At 47.9% G+C, this 20,642-nt stretch overlaps 1 protein-coding gene across 5 annotated transcripts in view; it reads left to right on the forward strand.

Moving 5' to 3' along the window:
• The window catches only part of GRIA3 (glutamate ionotropic receptor AMPA type subunit 3), a 153,850-nt gene extending 133,881 nt beyond the window's left edge, over positions 1–19,969 (forward strand). For 3 of the 5 annotated variants that reach the window (XM_086470459.1, XM_086470462.1, XM_086470463.1), the window contains 2 exons: positions 290–404; positions 19,724–19,969. In XM_086470459.1, the coding sequence (XP_086326585.1) occupies positions 290–404; positions 19,724–19,969 (361 nt within the window). Of the gene's footprint in view, positions 1–289; positions 405–17,394; positions 17,510–19,723 lie in introns of all 5 variants that reach the window. The other 2 variants (XM_086470458.1, XM_086470461.1) reach the window with 1 other exon arrangement.
• The last annotated feature ends 673 nt before the right edge of the window (positions 19,970–20,642 follow it).

Genomic DNA, 20,642 nt, shown 5'->3' on the forward strand with positions numbered 1-20,642 from the left:
CCGAGTTAACCTGCCATATGTGACGAATGTTAACTGCATGATGTGGTGTTCTTGTTACTTTTTTTCTCAAAGACGATTTCCCCATCCCGCACACTTCAGTTTTGAGCAAATGTTATCCTCCATGCCACCTTCCAATATTTAACCCTGTATTTGCTGTACGGACATTTTGATAGCTCCACGTTCTGTGAAATTTTAGCCAATTTGTCCTCTTGTGCTCCTTTTTTTATACGTTACGATTTCCTAAGCATTTGTGCATTTTTTCTTACAAGTTATGTTTTATCGTTTCAAGAAATGCTGTTAACCTGGCAGTATTAAAACTGAATGAGCAAGGCCTCTTGGACAAATTGAAAAACAAATGGTGGTACGACAAAGGAGAGTGCGGCAGCGGGGGAGGTGACTCCAAGGTCAGCCTCAATGTCACCACAATCGGGTACCTTAGCAAAGAGTAATCGGCAAGGCTGTTATTTTACTTCTCAAGAAAAAAAAAAAAAAAAAAGAACGCAGATTAAAACGATTTGAATAATCGTGGTGGGGAAAAAAAAGCCATTTGCTTGCCCAGTAGCTCTTTCAAAGAAACGGTCTTATTTCATATCGTCAACAGGCTTGGTCAAGCTTGGAAACCTTATTTAACTAACAGATAGAAAGTCCAGTATTGGTGGGACCTACACAGAGCAAATCAGTACTTGTAACTGTACAAAAGAATGGTGATCACATCTGGCCACCGTACTGACCCCTGAGGAGAAGGCTTCAGTCCTTCTCCATGGTTTAGCTGGGATGCAGAGTGGGTTTTGAGAGGGTTTTTTTTTTTTTCACTGGGGTCAGCTGTGCCAGCACAGACCTGGAGGCGAGAGGGCTCCCTTCTCCTTTGCTCTTTTGGGAAGGGGTGAAGTGAACCAGTACCAGCACGTGCTGCTTTGCTGGTCTGAACGGGTGCCACCTCCTGGGAGGAGCTCTGGTCTCTGGAGAAGAGCTGCTCGGGTGGGTCTGTAGCTCAGGGAAGGAAAGGGTGGCTGCTCAGCTAGTCACAGCATGGGGTCAAGAGGTGAGTCAAGCAACAACCATAGCAAAGACATACTGTTAAGCAGAGATGGTAGTCGCCCGTTAATGGTAAAATAATAGCAGTAACAGTAATGTATAAGGAGCTAGGGCTTGCAACAGGCGAAGCTGAAACAAGAGGTATGTTGCTTGCTTGCAACAGGGAAGTGTATTGCTGCACTAAACTGGAAATGGATCTTGAGGAAAGAGGTTTGGGTAGTTCTGGCTAGAATATTCGAATGTCACCTTTCGTACACCACTGCCCAGTCTCTGCCCACACCTGTGCTGGAGCGTTGTGTCTGTGTTTGCTGTGCTTTTGAAACAGATGTGGATTAAAATCCCAGCTCCAGTGGCAGCGGTGGCCAAGCTGTCACAGCCTTCCGCTGAGGTGAGGCTTCCCCCAGTCTTTCAGGCAGCCTGTACGGTAGGGAGACTCTCAAAGTTGCTTTAAGGAGTTTGTGTGTTGCAGAAGCTAACTAATGTGATTTCATATTGCCAACCTTACCCTCTAAAAGTGGCAATTTTTGCAGTTTTTAACCTGGCGAGGAGAAGCTGTAGGTACTATTGGTCTATTGGTCACCTTGGGTACAGGAATTACCAAGAAAATTAATTTAAAAGACGTAGTTATACTGAAAAGTACTGAGATTAATTTTCATAGTGACACTCTCCTACAGCTAGTAAAACCAGTTCCTTAAGGAACAGTAACTCCTAATCTCTCTTATAAAAATGCTTCAGCTTTGGTCCAAAATCAATAATAACAGTATTTTCGGTAAACTGCAGTTTCGGACAATTACTGCAAATTACTGCTGCGTTCTGTTAATAAGAGTTGCTTACAATTGGCTACGTAGGAGATTACTCAGCTACTCATCTCTGAAGTTAGCAAAAGCCACTGTGCAGTAGTAAAGGAAGGAAAAGCTCTCAAATTCAGGTTTCTTCAGTAACTGGAGGTCTGCAGTGCTCAGCAGCAGCCTGGAGACGAGCACGAGCTTTTTTATGCTTTTTAGCTCTGCTGCTCATCCTTCACGCAACATTTTTATATAATGTTATACTTGCCAGTATATTGAATGTTTAATATTCTCCTGGGATCCAGCACTGCGTTGTCTAATGCTGCCTCCATGAAAGAAACCTCTTTGTACAAACCAGCTTCAATGAACTTCATTGCTTCAAGTTCATTGAATTAAACCCAGCCAACTAATGCTTATAGCCCTAAGGAAACTAAAAAAAGGATTTTTAAAATGGTCATGATTAGGGCAGGGACATCCTTCTCTTTTCACTTGTGCTCAAAGACCTTTCACAAGGGGCGATAGCCTCCATTAGCAAGCCCTTGGCCTGGTCAATGTGAACGTTAAGGCAGTGCCGTGGTACCGTGGGTGGGTATTCACAGAGAGGGAAGGGGAGCAAACACGATGATGTGTGTTTTGCTGGTTTAATCTGTAAATCACAAAGCGCTGTCTTTCTGCAGTTTGTCTGCTTGTTTGTTCGAGCTACAGGCGTCAGCTCTCTGGGGCACGGCTCAGCCCGCCCAAGTCTCCGGGGAGCAGAGTGTGGGTTGGAGAAGACCTCCCGCAGAAGACTAAGCTAGGGGAGGTGGGGAAGGGGTTAGTTGTTGTTCTAGAGGGGTTGTAAATCAAAAGGCTTTGGTTATGAAGTGGGTTTTCGTCTGAGGTAGCGTTTTGTGGGCGCTGAATGCTGCAGGCTGCAGTGCCACGGCGTTGCGGCGGACAGGCAGGTGTCCTCCTGGCAGCACGCGCCCCCATCGTCAGCCACTGGGTTCAGGCTGTGCCCCAGCCCCGCGGGAGCCCCGCTGCCCTCTCGGGGAAGGCAAGCCCTGGTCCTGCCCTCGGGGTGCTATGGCCCCGACAGTCTCGCTGGCCTCTCTCTCCTCCTCTCCGTCCTCCCACCAGAAGCCTGAGTTGCCCTCATCATCTCATCCCATCTCTCCAGTTAATTGTTTATATGAACATGGCTTCATTTATAGAGCATTTCAGAGGAGTTGCTTCAAAACTGTTCTTTTTTTTCCCTTAAAGGAGGTGGGGGGAGTTGAATCAGAGAGGACGGGGTGGTGAAGGCGCCTCAGGTGGAGATGCAGCCCTTGCACCCCCATCACACGGGGCGGCACGGGGGTCATTACTCACTCGGGACAGCTCTCTCTACCGGCTGAGCTGACAGAGCACCTCTCAGCTTCGCCAGTAGAGACCCAGGCTTGGGAAACCGCCGCCCCGAGTTTGTAATCAGCCGCTTCGTGCCCGCTGCCCACGAGCTGTGTGTAGCTGTGAGTCGTTGCAGCCTGACGGTGCCAGTTTCTTAAGCTGAATTCCTCTGTGCGGTCTGATATTCTAGCTTGCACTGAAAGCCAGAGGTAAGTACGCAGCCTGTTTGCTTGTGCCGGTGCCCGTCCTTGTACCACAAAAGACCCAGTCACGCAGAAAACGCCCTGCCATGCTCATCCTCCCTGCGGTCTAGCATGCGGTTCGCCTGTGCTTGGAGAGGAATGATTCTGAGTCGTGAGTTCACCTCTTGTTATCTTATCTTCATCACCATTGGGGAAAAAAAAAAAAACACCTTCAAATTTCACAAGGATTTTGAGTCTTACCGCGGGAAAGAGAAAAGTTGTTCGATTGACTTTCTGCAGGTTTTGTAATCCATGCGGTTGCACAGACTGTAAGGTTAGTCCTGTGAGCATCCCCTGCTCCTGGGGTCCTCTTATAATTTAAGACTAAAAAGATTGTGCTGTTTTAATGAGATGGTTTTAAAGGCCTCAGCTGACGTATGTCTCATTTTCAGTGCTACCAGTATATGCCAGCGCTGGTGTGGAGCAGAGGGTGCCAGTCTGCCCCGCAGTACCTTGGCTGTCGGTACTGCCCTGGCAAAGGGCGTTTCCCCATTTCAGTAGTGGTCCTTATTTAGGAAGTCTAAAGGGGAACATGCTCCATCTATACATAATTTGTCTGTGATGCATGTCGATACGTGTGGGCTGACTTGGCTGGTGCAGACATTCTGGTATGTGCATCAAAATTTGTTCACTTAGCTCTCCTAAATGAGCGTGAATTTAGTTTCATCTGTTGGATTCATGGCAAAATTAGACCGTCTTCAAGTTCTCTTATACATGTGAGCTGAGTTCTCAATCGTGAGAGAATGCAAAATAGCAGTTATAAAAAAAAAAAAAAACATATTCCAGGAAATATGTTACAGTGTATTATGAGTTTGGAAACTAATTATTTTGTTTATTGTGCAATCCTATCATCTCGGAGCTGAGTGATGGCTGAATAGGAATTTAACAAGACATAGACAAAAGGGGATGCAGACGATGGTAGCAGGCTGAGTGACTTAAGTGAAACTAATTATTCAGTTGCATAGGAACAATTTTCTGCTAAGATAAATTTCTGTAGTCCTGCTGTTGATACATTTCTTGTATTATACCTTCACGGTAACGTTTAATGACAACGAACACAGAAGGAGAATGTTTGAATGCCACATCTCGCCAACTTCACATGCCAAGATTCCTTGCTAATTATTTGACTTAATTTCTTTAATATATTCTTTTTTAGGCTGCTAGCTCTTTTGGAGTACATCTGTGAAATGACATGTGATGTAACACTACTTCATTTTTCAGTTGTTTCTTTTTAATCGTAGGATTACTTTTCCGGCGTGCTAGTTGAGTTCTGCCCCCAGAGCCATGCTCCGTAAAGCATCACATTCCCAAGCCCTTCTGAGCTGTGAGTGTGGCCATTAGCAGATGGGATTTGTTCCCCCCTTTCTCTGTGCTATTTTGCTTTGATATATTTTCAGCACAGCCGTTAGCATTTGCGGTGTAATTTTTTTAAGTGGCATATTTTTAGAAGAAATCTGTTATGCATTATTTTAGATGATACCTGACATCTAAAGAGCACCACTGCCAAATGCGTTGTCTTTAAAGAGAACATTTGGGGAAATGGCTATCTCAAAAAGATGCACCACAATTTATTTGAGCAATTTGTTTGAAATTATGTTCATCGGCGTGAATTTACTTGCCACCCATTCTATAGGCCTGGGTTATGAGCTGGAAAAAGATAAAATGGCCAGTCAGAGCCAGCGATAGTAGCACAGAGCTAATTTGTGCTCAGAGCTAGGAAAGTAATATAAAATTATTGTATTGTGCAAATTAGTGACAAAGCAAAATAATACTTTAAAAGGAAGACATCAGAATATTTGTTTAATTGACAGCTATTACTTTATAGCATACTAGGAAATAATATCTGTATGTTTTGTGCCAATAATGAAGTCTTAGTGCTCTAGGAGTTCATCGGAGCATCTCACTTAGAGCACTGCCAAGAAGGGCAGAGAGCCTGCTCTGGTTAGCAGAAATGTCTGTGCTGTTGTGCAGGCTGTTTGAGGATGTTTTCCTGGGAATGTAACTAGAAGACTGAGAATGAGAATTTGGGACGAGCTGGTTTTGCCCAAGCTGGGAAGAAGCTGATGGAGTCAGGGCTGGCATCTAAGAACTGGGAACTGGTTTGTTTTGCCTGTATAACCTTTAGCATCGTGGGGGCTAGCTTTGCTGGACCTGAGTGTGCAAGGAAACGTGCTTGTGCAGTGTTAACCATGGCAGAGCCAGGCCTCGTGCAGGGACACTGCGTCCTGCCTTTATGGCCGCAAGAAATCTTAGAGAAAGACTTGTGACTCATGCACTTATTTTGATAATACCTGTGGTGCCTAACAGTTAATGTCCATAAATCGCTTGCATGAGTCATTTGTCCTGCATTGTAAGCATCAGTATGGGAAAAGCCAAGGCAGAGCTTGGGACTGGAAAAGGAAGAAGGAAAACCAGCAGCTCGAAGTTGGGCTCCAAGCAGGAGGAGCAGGGCCCTCCCTTGAACATCTCCCTGGGGGTCCGGGCTTGGCTGTATCCTCTTTAATGGTAACTGCTGTCACTTAACATACAAAAGGAAAAGTAAATGCCTTTCTTCTTCTTCTTCAAAGTAATTCTAATGTTTCAGCATTGAGCTCACGTGGACACAGGGACTTGTGCTGCTCTGGTGGATTTCTCTGTGCTCGCCAGCACTGTAATCATGGGTCGGACACCTCTAGCTTCATACAAGCGACGTAGCTGTTCTTTGAATGTCTTGTGTAGCCTTTGGACTAAGCAGCACCTACCTGCAGCCTGCAGAGGAGCCCGAGAGCAGGAGTCGCAGAAGCAGCTGCCCCAAGAGGAAAATAAGTCATAGAAGATGGGGGGAAAACGGATGTGTCTAGAGGCAAGAGAAAGAGAAGGTGAGGGGATAGCCTGCATGCAAGGTAAGTTCAGTCTCTTGCTCCTATCCATCCAGGTTAGAATGGATCCAGGCAATGACAGGAAAGATCCACGTTGCTGCTCCAGGTGTTGTAGGTTTGAGCAGGACATTAAGCATCTGCCCTCCCTTATTCTGCCTCCCTGTTCAGGTAGCTCTTCCTCCCGCCCCCTCGCCCCGTCTGTACCTCAGGTCTCAGGCACTGCTGTAAATGAACTACAGTGACTTGTTATGGCTTGCGTTTCCTAATCCAATAGGCCTGTATTATTGCATTAGCACTTGGCACTTCTATTAAATTATGATCCTGTTAGTACAGAGTTTAATTTGTTTGAGCTACATTTATGAAACATATAAATATACTTACCTAGAGACAGTTGCTGCTGCCAAACACAGGCTGCAAACTCTCTGCAAAGAGTGGAGGAACTCGCAGGCTCAGCTGGTAACACATCTGGCTCCGTGCAGGTGTATTCGGAGGGTGTGTAGGTGTCACAACGGCATCGTGCATCTGTGTATGTCTTCTGCATTGGAGCAAACAAGGCATCAGTTAAAACACCTGAATTTAGAATGCTTACCTAGTGGCTACAAGGAAAAAACCACAGATTCCACAAGGACACAGTGGTTGCTCCAACCTGCCTCTAAAAAAAAAAAAGACAAGAAACCTTGAACTGACCAAAGCAACACTATTTATGGAAAAACAGAGTACTGAAGAGTAGGACAAAGTTCTGTTATGAAGAACTGTTGCGGCTACTAAATACTCAGCAGTAACGAAAAAAACCCATCTCCTGGTAGCCCGTTTGCACAGTGTTCAAAAGGCCGTTGCAAAACCCGTGTTCAGCACCTTTGCCAAGCGTTTGCCGTCCGAGCAGAACTGAAAGCCGCCGTGCCTGTGCAGGGGACGGGAGTGCCCTTGGGACAGAAGCAGCCCTCGCAGGCTGAGACGCCGTGTCCGTACGGCAGGAGAAGCCACCGCCTGTCTGCGTCTCCCACAGTTGCTGGCTCCGTTGCTGGCCGTACCACAGCATAAACAAACTTTGAAGGCTACTTTGTGTGCGATTTCATAGAGAAGATTTTTGTCATGCCGTGACACCGTTCAGTACCAAAAGGCAAAAAGAGGCAAAATGTGCAGGGACGGCCTGAAGGAGGGGCCCAGCCCAGCAAAAAGAGGCAAAATATGCAGGGACGGCCTGAAGGAGGGTCCCAGCCCAGCTGTCGGTGACAGCCACGGATGAGCCCACGGCCAGCGCTGGCAGCCGGGGAGCTGCAGTCCCAGGGCGCTGCTCACCGGCACCCGCTGCCTCGGCACCTTGAGCAAAGGGAACCACTTCTGGCTCTGCTATTGAGGAAAAACAACATCCTTCTGCCGGGGGATTTGTCGCTGTGCCAATGCCTCGGAGCACTGTCCCAGCCGTCAGCATGCAGTGTATTTCGTAGGCGGCTGGGGGATATATGGGGCTTGAGGTGCCGAATTTTAATCTTCTAATTTTGAAAGCTCTTTGTCTTTTCAAACTAGATGGCTTTTGCTTTTGTCCCTTCCTCTGCCCATCCATAAAGCATTTCAGTCACTCACATGTTAAATCTTGTGGATGTACAGCTGCTGGTAACACAGGGCAGGGAAAAAGTGGTGCAGGTCTGAAATGGTAGCAAAGAGCAACCAAGTGTTCATTTCTTAGAGAAGAAATGCCTGGTGCTTTTTCTGTGAATATTAAATGTTCCGTGAGAAATATAGATCACTTTTAGAGACAGAAGGTAACAAATAGGAATAGTGAGTGACCGAATGTTTTTATGCCCATATTTTCAGGGCTCTATTCACTCCTACCTGAAGTACCAGGTAACTGTAGTCTTTAAACAAACATAGTGGGTTTTAATAATGAGCCCGTTTCTATCAGAAACCTTCCCCATCCCTCACGCATGGGTGTGTAGCAAAACATGACGTTGTGGCACGGAGACATTGCTAAATTGGTAAATTATGACAGGCAGATAGATCTGATCTCAGAAAAAGCAGAGCACTTGGACAATGCATTCACCCGCAGGTTTTGTATCTAGTCAGAAGTTATTTCAGTAACAAGATCTGACAAAAAGTCCATTCAATAGTTACAGATCAGGCTGGGATTTATAGAGCTTGGGGGAATAAAGTGCCTTATTTCATTTAGATGGGTCTTTAACCACAAGCAATGCCCTCTAGAGAATAATGCTGGATTTGGTATCTCTTCTTGGATTGTTTCTATCTTTATATTTTAATGATACCAAGATGGTTGTTACTGAGATTTTTATGGTATCCTGTCAAATTAAGCAGAGTGCCCAGGCTTGATTTCTGCATTCGTCAGTGCCCTGTGCTGCTGTGCAGCCGCACGGGTCAGCTCAGGGACACGACAGTGAGCCGCTTGCCTGCTGGCCCGCTCAGCTACAGCGAGCAGGACTAGAGGCCCCTTTAGCATCAACTCCCCTTCCTCCCGTCGGAGCTGAGCGGGGAGGGCTGGTGATCCGGCGTGGCGTGTGGCTTCGAGGGGTTTTTCTGTGGTGCTGGATGTGTAGGGCTGGAATCTTGGTGCAAAGGAACAGTGCAGTTGTTAGGGGTCGTCCTCCCTGTCCTCTTCAGATATTTACCTCTCAGAGCATGGTAGAGGTGACACTGTCCAAATGTCTCCAACAAGCTTCCCGCTCTGCTTCCCCTGAAGTTAGTGGAGGTTTGCCAGTGATGCCAACAATATCACTGGATGACAATGGACAATAAATTCAGTGTTTTCAGTAGTTTTACCCCAGAGGATTTTTAGGAAGCATTTTGAGATAAGAAAATGCTTGTTTGTGCATGCCTTAGTCCACCTGCCTTTCCTCTGACGAGGTGGATTTTAGAAACCCAAGCATTTGCTGCCTAAACTTTCTGACATTACAACGTTGTTGATTGGGTTGTGCTGATGTCAGCAATCCCAGGGATGCTCCAGCCAGCAAGGACAGTTTGGTCAAAAGAAACAAGAGAAAAACAATTCCTGCTGCAGAAGCGAGAGTGCTCTAAATATGTCAGATTCCTAAATTAAAGGGATTAGTAAAAATAACAGGGATTAAAAATAAAACGAGTCAAAAAACACTTTATAATGTCCTAACCAAGACCTGGTACCGCCACGTCACCAGGATTTGGACGGGAGGGTGAAGAGCCCTTTGCGGGGGATGCGGCTCTCGGTCTGACTGCACGGCTCGGCGCGGGCTGCACGCTGACTCGGAGGGAGGACGTCACACTTCATTAATCGTGCAGTCTTCAGAGGGCTGGGTTTGCCAGAAACCTCCTGGAGCTTTTTGTTGCTCTGGTCTCACAAATCAGCAATAAACCTGGCCTAGCCAGATATTAGACCAGATTTACAGCTGTTCTGCGCCCATGCGGTGTGACACAGCCGGAGCCCAGGGGTGTCTTTGGCGCTCTGATTTGGCCTCCCCTGATGTACCCAAACGGCCAATGCCAGGGTACATTAAAACGCAGACAGCTTTGCCGTAAATACCGCATCCCTAGTGCATTTCCACGGCCCTTCTCCAACCAGAATTATTTGGCATCTGACGTGGTGCTGCTGGGAAAAGATGAAAAAGGGCACGTTAAGTGACCACGCAGGAATGCACGTTAAGTGACCACGCAGGATTTCACGTTGTGGCAGGTGTGGTAATAGGTACGTGGGGAAGTCATCTCTGGTCTTCTAGCCAGACCTGTTAGCAATGGATGAGGCTCCTGTTGGCCCTGTTCACCGTGCGTTTGGAGCCAGCATCTGTCCACCTTGTGAGAAGGATCCCTGTTGCCGCTGGCCTTAAATTTCTTAGCTTCATCACTGATGAACTCTTTGTCCCTGGGTGAGATGACGCACATCCCTCCCTGGCGCCACTGGGAACACAGACGTCCTGCCTGTGTAGCACCGCAGGAGCCACCGAGCCCTCCTGCACGAGGACCGTTCATAAGAGCAATGGAGCTGCGGTGGTTGGAGCTCTTGCCCGGCGGCTGGCATCCTCCCGAGCCAGCCAGGCATCCCTGCCCGGGCTGGGATGCTGATCAGCTCTTCTGCAGCTTGTTCTCTGCTGTCCTGAGCCTCAGCCCTGGGCACGAGTGGAGAAAGGACGTTTTTAAGACTAGAGAGAAGCTCTCACTGCTAAGGTCATTCTGGTCTTCTTCAAGCTCATGGGTGATTTCTTCACCCTCCCAAAAAAGCTGCATTTGGACTCTGAAGATGCTGCAAGCAACAGTGCTGAGAAAATGCCATGCTGTGCCCTGTACACTGTTCTACGTAACATAAGAGAACAGCTGCTTCTACAGGAGCATGTGCAGTTTGTAAAACCCAGGTGGCAAAAGGTGCCAGGTCAGTCCTCAGGCAGCCCCACTGCCGGGGAGATTCAGTGCAACCCGCGCACTGCCCGCCCCATCCTACACAACTCCGAGGAAGCCCTTTAAGTGCTTCAAAGAGCCTTTACTTGTTGCACATTTTCTTTGCAGCTCCCTTTTCTGAAAGATTGAATCTAGAAATTCTGAATTAATTCTGAGTGGTGGTTCATCTGGTTTGAGGGAACAGTGTGCTCTCTGCCATGTTCATTTGCTCTCCTTGGCAATGATCGGGTTTGGGTATAACATTTATATTACATCAATTAGCGCGTAGAATGGGATGTGAATTATCCAAAGCTGTTCCAATCACCACTTAAATCTTTATTGAATGCAAGTAATAAACATAACTACAGCGTTGCTGAGACGTTAGGCCATTCAAACACCAGTTACACGCAGCTGATGGAAGTCTACAGATTATTGGGTGAGATTTTTGAGTCCCAAAGTGACTTTTGCTCCTAAATCTCACCTGTAGTGGTCACCACCTCTTCTATCTCCTGCTGCAACTTGTGAGAACCGACCCAAACACTGGCTACAAAGCCACTAGCTACAGTACATCCCATTGCCCGTTCCTGGAATACAGCCCTTTCCTGGCAAGGTCAGGATGTTCTTTTCAGAAGTTAACAGCACTTTTCCAAGAAGCTGCTCAGACTTTTCTCCACAGTCCAGGTTCATTCAGGGAAGGGTCCTGTTGGCAGCACCGACACGTAAACACGGTGGCCAGTAACTGGAATCAGATTGCCAGAAGAGCAACCTGGCCAGCTTTTGCAGTTGTATGTGGGACTTCAGCCTGCTGGGTCTCTTTCTTAAGCCAGTAGATGCTAGAGTGACAGCACTAGATAAAAATAATCTGATTTGGAGTTATCTACTTTATATAGGTGTAGGTGAAATCATTGAAATGAACCTAAAAGGTCACTAATCAAACTAAAAACCTGTTACGATTTATAATTTGAGAGGGGCAGGAGTTATACCTTCTGGCATTTGGGACTGATAAAGAACTATTTCTTTGATGATTAATCTGCTTTTCTTCTACTTCAAACTCGTTCTGGCCAGAGATAAATATCGTAATGCCATCAGTTTTCTCAATGGAGATAAAAATTACTTCAACTAACCTGAAACTGGTGCCATGGGGAGAGGAGGCAGGGCAAGAAATCCCTCAGACAGGGTGAGGGTGTCTTGAAGAGAAGTAAGAAGAGAGAGCAGCTGGCCTCTGCATCGTCGTGTTCCCTCTTTTCCATAGTAATGGCGTGGATGGAAAATGGGTAATAGTGAAATAGAAACATAACAAATGCTCTGCAAAGAGCATATAGCAGCTCTTTCTTCTGGGGAATGATCTCACGCGTCAGCGTGGGGAACATACTCAGCCTGGAAGCGATGCTGTGTTTGTGCAAGATCACCTTCATAACAAAGAAGTGCTGTAGCAATTCCTGAATTTGGAGGGAGAGGTGGCCAGGATTTTTAAACTGAACCCGAAGCTTTGGGGAGTTCAGGGGTGAGATTTCAATGAGTGGATGCGCACCATTTTTCAAAACCCAGTTCACTCTGTCAGCATCGTCCTGTCGCCTGGGGCCACCAGCCCCGAGGGGTGCAGCAGGACTTTTGGGGCTGCTGTCCTGAGCCAAGAGGAACTGAAAGGCAGCAGGGAGGAGGCCCCAGGGCCAAAGTGAAGAGGAGGAGGTTCCCTTCTGAGATGGTGGCACAATGCATTTGGAAAAAAACTGGCACCACTTGTGTTCTATCAGTACCTGATGGCTGAAAGGGGAAGGTGATGCTGGCAGCACCCAAGCAGGGTCATCTGACAGGGGAGCAGAGAAACCAAACTGCTGAAACATCGATAAAACCCACCTCTGTCCCAGCTGTAAAACCATGTTTGCAGCAGACTCTGATACAGTGAAGCCTATGAAACTAGACGGGCACCGATCTTCTTAACGTCGTGCCTCTCTTAAATAAATCAACCGTAGCAAATTGCTTAATTTGCCATTGGGGGCAACACTGCTCAGTATGAGGCTCCTGGTACCATTTCTCTAGACTCAAGTCTTCCCATCATTTGTAGATGTCAGCAAAAAAAAACCTTAGCAGCGTTTGGTGAAGCTGTCCAACAGTTCCAACTTCATGTGGTTAAACCTAGATCAAGCAAACCTGCTACATCTGGATGAAAAGCAAAAGCAAGCAAACAAAAAAATCCTGCCATTATGGTGAGGAAGAAAAACACTGGAAGTTTCTGCCCAACAATACCGTCTTATGATATCCGAAGTGCTGCCATCCCAATCGTAATTGCCTCAGCTCATTTTCTTGGGCATACAGAGCGCAACAAAAGAGCACAAGCTCTCAAACCTCTGAACATTTTACTTTGATAAAAGCAAACAAACTACTAGAGAGCTGGGCTGGAAACCACACGGGGAGGAGATGAAAAAGAATCCCGTCATAAATTAAGGGCAGAAGAAAAACAGCTGAAGCCACTCGGGAAAGGGCCGAAGACCTCATAGGATATCCCGTACAGCCCAACAACAGCAACCTAATTAAAAAAGCAGCTGGAAAGCACAAAATTATCCCAGGGAAAAGATGAGGAAATTGAAGTATTTTGAGACAGAGACCAAGAAATTGAGCAAGTAACCCTCTGAGCTGTTTTTGGGGAGACGCAGCTGGCCGAGGAGGCAGGTGGGCAGCTGGGACACAGCCTTCCCGTGAAACCTGGGCAAGTCATTTAGTGTCTCTGTTCCTCTGCCTCTAAGGCAATGAAAAAAAGAAAAAAAACCTCAAACAAACAGTGCCAGGGCAAGCTATGAAAAATCCCCTTCCTGCAGCCAACAGCCCTCACTCCCAGCAGAGCCCTACGCTTCCCTCTGTAACAGCGAATAAAACACCTCACAACTTGGTAGCCTTCGCCCTGCCGGCGTGGGCAGGGTGCTGGCGCTCCCCAAGGACCTTTTTTTGGGATGGGCTGAGTTGCGAACAGAGGCACAGTACGGAGAATTCAGATTCAATGTACACTGCTGAGCGCTCGGCGAGAAAAATACCACGATCCAGACATGCCCTTCTGCCCATCCATCAGGATCTCGGCCAAAGCTGTGCCTGACTCTGACTATTCAATTGAACAAGGCTAAACAGCTACTCAGAGACAAGCAGTCGGAGAATGTATCAGCAGCCAGGCTCACTTTTCAACATATTGACTTATCTTAGGAATTTGGGACTGAGGAGTCCATCTTGCACCAGCTCATGTTGCATCCCCGTGGGTGAAGGGCTGGAGCGGGGGCTGCAGAGACGTCAAACCTTCTCCCATCATCAGGTCACTCAAATCCTGCTGCACGGGCAGCAGCTCACACGTTAAGAGGTCTCGGGCTCAGTTTCCTGGAAAGCAGACAGAATTGTTCTTTAGGACTTTGATCAGACAAGCTGCCTTTTGTGCTCCACAAATTAGTGCCTTTTCTAGCACGTTGTGAGGGCTTTTTTGCTCGGGTACATACGGTTCATCCTAGTGCCCCAGCCAGCAAAACAGGGGAGTGAGGGAGGCCGGGAGCTTGCTCAGGGAATCCTCCAGGCCGTCTGCGTGCTGGGGAGATGGGATGGGCTCAGGTAGGGGAGGACAAGCACGAGCTACTGCTTCATGGCAGACTTGCCTCCTTCAGTCCCTCCTTACGTGACCTGCCCATCTTGTGCCAGCCGCCCGCCGTCAGCCCCATGCCAGGCAGGATGGATTACAGCCCCCAGCCCGGGAGCACCCCGGCACCGTGACAGCTCCTCGGCCCTTGTCTGCCCGTCCTGCTCTGCTCCTCGTACCGGGACAGACGGACGGAGCAAATCACCACTTTCCTACCTGGGCTGAGGTATTGCAGCACCTCACCTGACAAATAGGGCCATGACAAACTGCAGTGAAAACCCCAGTTTAGGCAAATTCCCATCTGTTTAGTTAAGATAATTCTAGTTTACTACTCTTTTTTTTTTTCTTTTTTTTTTTTTTTGGCAGTTGCGTGTGCGCAATTAACTGCAATCTTGGCTTTGAAAAAAAAAATAAAGCACCCTAATTAGCATGTTAAGCCTCCTCATTTCCCAATACTGTATAATGTTGTGAAAGCTAATCTATAATGTATTGGATGTTATGCAAATTCTCTGTACTCCATATGGGGTTTATAAAGGCATGCAAATTAAAAATAGTGTTTGGAATAGGACTGGGGGGAGGGTAGAAATTTGCACAATAAAATATGCAGATAGGAGAAAAGGTGTTTATAACCTTCTCCCTATTGTTCGTGTATTCTCAGCTGCACAGTGCTTTTCAAAGCGGAGAGATGTATTGCATAAAATCTCTCCAAATTGGATAGTTTTTAAATGAAATTTAAAATGAGAGCACTGTTCTCTAAGCAATAATCCACGCCACTCTCTCTGCTGGGGCTTGTTCTGGGTCGGTAAAGGCACTCCGCTTCCACTGACATGCACTGCAGTCGTACATGGCTTCTTGTAGTGTATTTGCCCGGTTGTCAACGGGGACCTCGTCTCAACACCCGCAGGAGGGTCCATGGGGGTGGCTTGGCCACGACCTTGTTGGTCCCTGTCAGCGTAAACCAACGGGTCAGGCGCGTTACCCGCAGCACCAGGACGTTTGCAGTGTGGGTGGAGTGTACTTTGATCCAGTTGATATTTTATAGCCCTACCTATAGGTGGATGCAGACGTAGCTGCGATACAGCTGCCTTTTTGCGATGCCACCGGCTCCTGGTGGCGGGGCTCTGTGCCTGCTGCCAGAGCCGAGCCAGCACACACGGTCTGTCTCGTGTGGCTTCTCACCGCCGCCCGCCGGCTGTGTCCGGCTGAGTGCATACAGCCTTCCCCGGCTGATACTTAATTAGATTACAGCTGCTGCTTAAATATTGCCATTTTACAAAAATGAAATCTTGGCTGGTGTCAAACCAAGCCCTGTGCAGGTCAGGAGGAGTGATGCTGCCTCTGCCTGGCCAGCCGGGAAGCTCTGCCGGTGCAGGCAGTGCCAGCATCGCTGCCGCAGGGATGAGGGACCAGCAGTTCTTCCCACCTGGATGGCTTTTCCCTGCTTTTGCCCTCCCTCTAGGCCTCAGTAGCACCCCGCTGGGTCACGCTGGTGCAGCCTGTGGGGCAGTCAGCTCAGGAGCTCTTGAACGTGCTCATTCTTCTCATGGTATCCAACAACCTGTCTGGGCTTGGCCAAGCACAGCCTGTCCCCCTCTCTTTGGGCTGCCAACCCCCAGGGTGGCACCTCATGCCTGGTCTCATCCGAAGGGCACGTAGCACCTCCGAGGGCATTGCTTTTCAACGTCAGCTGCCAGCAGGTCTCACGGCCATCTCAGAGGCACCTTCTTGGCAGGTGGATGGGGCTTTTCTTCACCAGCTGCTTCTTCCAGTATCCCCCGGCCCAGGCATGGCGGGGCTCAGCCGCTCCTGTGAGCCCTCCCAGCCTGTCGACGTTTCCCTAAATGCCGCCGTGTCATTAAGTTTGTGATTAAGGTGTTCTGTATAGGTCGTGCTGCTCTTTCTCCCGAGTCTCTTGGTCTCTGCAGAGAGTCATGCGTTTTGGGCAGGGGTGGGAGAAAGGCAGGAAGCAGCGAGAGGTGAGGCTGGCACCGGGGCAGACGTGGGCTGAGCTGCTGCATCTCCTCCGCTGACAGCAGGCGTGGATGGATGCACAGCGGGGCGTGTTGCAGGGCAGCCGTGTGTGTGTGTGCCTGCCTGGTGTTAGCCCATGCAAAGGGGCACGGCATCACTGGGGATAAGGACCCATCCCTTTCCTCCCCACCAGCTGCCCTGCACGGCCATGGAGTGGGGATCAAAGCTGCTCAAGCAGGAGCAGGAACCGAAGCTGTCCCTAACGCAGGGAGCCTGTCTCATGGAAACGGGCAGGAAAAACCCCAAGACATCACACAAGGAGGAGATGGAAATGACAAAACCCAACCGAGGGCTCCTCAGGCGCCGCTTTCCCGCAGGGAAGGGACAGGCGAGCTCAGATCCCCCTGGGCTTGGCAGCTCGTAAGCAGCACCAGAGTCAGCAGCTCCCTCCATCCTGCCAACATCTCCCACCCTGGGCGCTTTCAGCCAGCGTTTCCGCGTTCACTAATTTGTCTCATAAAGGTCTGCGTTTGCTTATTTTCTGCTGCAGTCCCCCGGCCCGGCGGAGGTCAGGATGCAGCAGCTCCAGGGCAGAGCAGCCGCCCATGCGGTGTCTCCGAGCCGCGTGGAGCTGGAGAAACCCCCGCCGGCGGGGAAAGCCGCGGCCATGACGGCTGCCAAAATCTCCCTCCGCCGCATCCACCCTGGGGTTTTTTTTGCCTTGCAGAAGTGCACACGCACACACAGCCCGGGTGCGGGGGCTGCCGGGGGGCCTGGAGCTGCCCGCGCTGGTTTGGTGTGAGAAGCCCCAACTGCTGGTCGGCGGGGCTTGCTGTCTGTTAGTGCAATACGAGGGGTCCTGCTAGATCAAACCCACCGTAAGCCGTAAAGCTACTGTGAACGCCTGTGACTGTGTCAAACTGGGAAATTGGACTTGCTTTGTTTCTACTACCTTCATTTAACAGTGAGTGCCGATTACTCAAAGCGATATGGGCAGGACCTGGTAATATAGCGTTGCTCTAGCATTAACTTAAGGGGATGATCCAGTTGCCTGCAGTGTAAATACTTTGTGGCCAGGAACCCTGCTTTATCGCTTTGTATAGTTTTAAAGTAGTTTAAAGATTGAATAACATAAAATAACATAATATAATGTTATTTATGTTATTTCCCACGTGAAGAACTCCTGTAAACCTTGCAGTATTGAAACTCAGTGAACAAGGCATCTTAGACAAGCTGAAAAACAAATGGTGGTACGATAAGGGTGAATGTGGAGCCAAGGACTCCGGAAGTAAGGTCAGTCGCTGAAGGTCTTTTTGTACTGATTAGCAATCACATTTTGACCCACTGTTTGTTTATACAAAGAATGGCTTTCAAAAGTTGATATTTACATTTTGAAGGTTGAAAGAAAAGAATAGAAAAAATAATTAAGTCTCTGAACGTGACAGCATTTTTCTTTTATGCAGTAGCAGACTGTAGTTGTAAGTATGGTTTCCTATTTGAGTATTCGGCTAGAAAAACGTGGACAGAGAAGCCCCCAAAGTCTCCCAAGCTGGTATCTTCGTTTAAATGTGCAAGTTTCAGCACAGTCAATGTGTATTATTCAGGCCAGCATCTTTTCTTATTTTTCGTTTTATTGAAAAAACACATTTTTGTTTCAAAATTGTGACTTCTTAGATTCTCTACATGTCAGTTTGGGAAACAGTCACATGCTTGCTAAAGGCGGACAATTTCAAGACAGACCCATGAGAAAGAAAAAAAAAGCCCTTCCTGCCCTGTATCCCATTTCAGTTTGAAATTGGTTTGATTTTTAAAAAAAAAATCTAGAAATACTATTGGTAACTCATTACATAAATATTGTATATTGGGGTTTTTATTCTGCTTTGAACCATTTTGCTGCTATACTGCCCTGTCCCACACCAGCCATGCTGCAGGGCCAGCCAGCCTCCAGCAGCCCCTTGTGCAGGACCTCTGTAGAGGTCCCACCCCTGAGGTGACAGGTGATCAACCTGGTACCTGCACATTTAAATTGCAGGTAATATTTATTTACACCATTCAGTTAAAATAAAACACAGAGGATTTTTTTATTTGACTGCTTATAGAGCCATTGCAGAGAAAAACACTGTAGAAATGCTGGGCTTGTTGGAGTAAAGGACATTTTCAAAGGCACCAAGAGGAGGAGAAATCCAGCTCCAGCTGAAATCAGTCACAGTCGAGTGCCTAACTCCCCTGGTGCCTTTGGAAGTGCTCTCTATAATCATTCAAACAGAAAACTATAATTTGGAAGCACCCTCTCAGTGTTGGAGGATAATTTCAAATTCCATCAAAGCCAATAATAAAAATTCATCGATTTCAGCTGGACTGGAAGTTGCTTAGGGCACAACCCTATAGCTGTTGTATGAGAAAAATTTGGGATCATGGGACATCTGAATGCACAGCAGCTGCGGAAGGAAGCTGTAATTGAAAAGAGGTGTAAATCAGTAAGATCTTTAGTTTAAATGGCAGGCTGTTTGCTACGAACGCATCTGTCCAAACTGCCTGTGAAATGCACAGACACTTAGAAGGTAGATCATACTTGAGTCTGACTCTGTGCAAGTTTTGCTGTCCCTGGAGATACTCATAAACCGAGCACCGTCAGCAAATGTCTTCCCTGGGCACAGCCCCTTGCTGCAGGTTGCTCTGGCGTCTGCCCATCCAGCTGAGCTGGCGTGGGGTGGCGTGGCATGGCAGCCCAGCCAGGGGCCATGCCTGCCAGCATCGATTCTTGCACGCAGCCGGCCAGCCCACGCAGCAGCAAAAGGGTTGCAGCTCTATTTAATCTGCTTACGGAATCCTCTGTTTAAAAACGCAAGCCTCTTCCCCCATCTGACATGTATTGAAGGGCCCTGGCCAGCATTTTTTGTATTACAATGACTGGTTTTACTCCGTAACTCACTCTCCCTCAGTCACTGAAGGTGCTAGTTTAGCTTAGGGCTCTGCCGCTGGACCTTAAAGTAACTGACCATCTTCCTAGGGTGTTTTTTTTCCCTAACTGTTGAAGAAAAGGTAGATAAGTTTAGCAGCATCTCACTAATTCTGTCTACATTCACCAAAACCAAGGGTGTAGTGGTTTGGGGTTTTCTTTTTCTAGTTTTATAATGTCCTTCTGTAAAACCTGCTGTTTTACACAGCCCTGTCAGGGCTTTCCCAAGGTGCCTTTCCCACCAGAGGAAAGGCCGTAGACAGGTTTGCTCTGGGACACCAAAGGCCTGGGGAAGTCAGCGGCCAAAAAAAAATCTCATCGCCTTGGAGTCAGCCAGGGTTTCACCCGCCAAAGGGTGGGAGACAGAGCAGTCACTGCTGCGCAGCCCCGGGCTGCCGGGGATGGGGGGGGCCAGCACTGATCCATGAGTGGGACACTAAACGCCATGAGTGTAGTTACTCCAGCTAGGACTAAGTGCAAAGTAGCCTTTGTCTGTCTGTCTGTCTGCTCCTCACAGCAAAACTAACGGCGTGGCTCGTTTCTCTTAGGACAAGACGAGCGCTCTGAGCCTGAGCAATGTTGCCGGGGTTTTCTATATCCTTGTCGGAGGCCTCGGGCTGGCCATGATGGTGGCACTGATCGAGTTCTGCTACAAGTCTCGGGCCGAGTCCAAGCGAATGAAACTCACCAAGAACACGCAGAACTTCAAACCTGCTCCCACCACCAGCACCCAGAATTACGCTACGTACAGAGAAGGCTACAACGTGTACGGCACAGAAAGTGTGAAAATCTAGGGGTATGGCTACGGGCCGGGAACTAAAACCCTCTGGGTTTTCTTTCTTTCTTTTTTTTTTTTCTAAGCTGTGAGTGATACTTCGTTGCGTGCATCAGCAGGCTGCTGCAAAAGGGCTTTTGAAGCATCGTCTGGTGGCAGTCTCAGAGTATAAAAGTGATTTACATTTCTTCCCTGAACAGGAGTAAGCTTGGTACCATCCTGTATTACAAACAGCGATAGCTGGCTTCATGCTGAAGTGTATAACTCCTCTTGCCACCATTGTGCTAGTTCAGTACACATAAAAGTATTTTGTTAATTGCTTTAAAAATTACTGTAATCAGAATTCGCATCTCTCTTGCTGTCGACCTCTTCCCCTTTTATTTCTTAAGCTATAATCCGATCAGGTAAGTGTTTTTAGGAAGTGTCAAAAAATCTACAATAGAGCCAAAAAGGTCTACGCTAGAAATCGTGATTTCTAAAGCATGAAAAGCAGAGTTGAATTGCTGAAAAACGACTCTGGAAAAGCCTGGTTGGCCCATCGCCCACAGACCGTGCCTCTCCCCAGGCTGAGCTTCCCTGCCGCTTGCTGCTGGGCAGTGATGAAATCTTTCTGGTTTTATTATAGATCCTCGCCCTGACAGCACGCAAGAGGAGAAGCAGCAGAGAATGTGGCTACTTCACGGATTCGGACC

The sequence above is a fragment of the Leptosomus discolor genome, chromosome 9 (genome assembly GCF_034619465.1).
Source record: "Leptosomus discolor isolate bLepDis1 chromosome 9, bLepDis1.hap2, whole genome shotgun sequence".
Taxonomy (NCBI): Eukaryota; Metazoa; Chordata; class Aves; order Leptosomiformes; family Leptosomidae; genus Leptosomus; species Leptosomus discolor.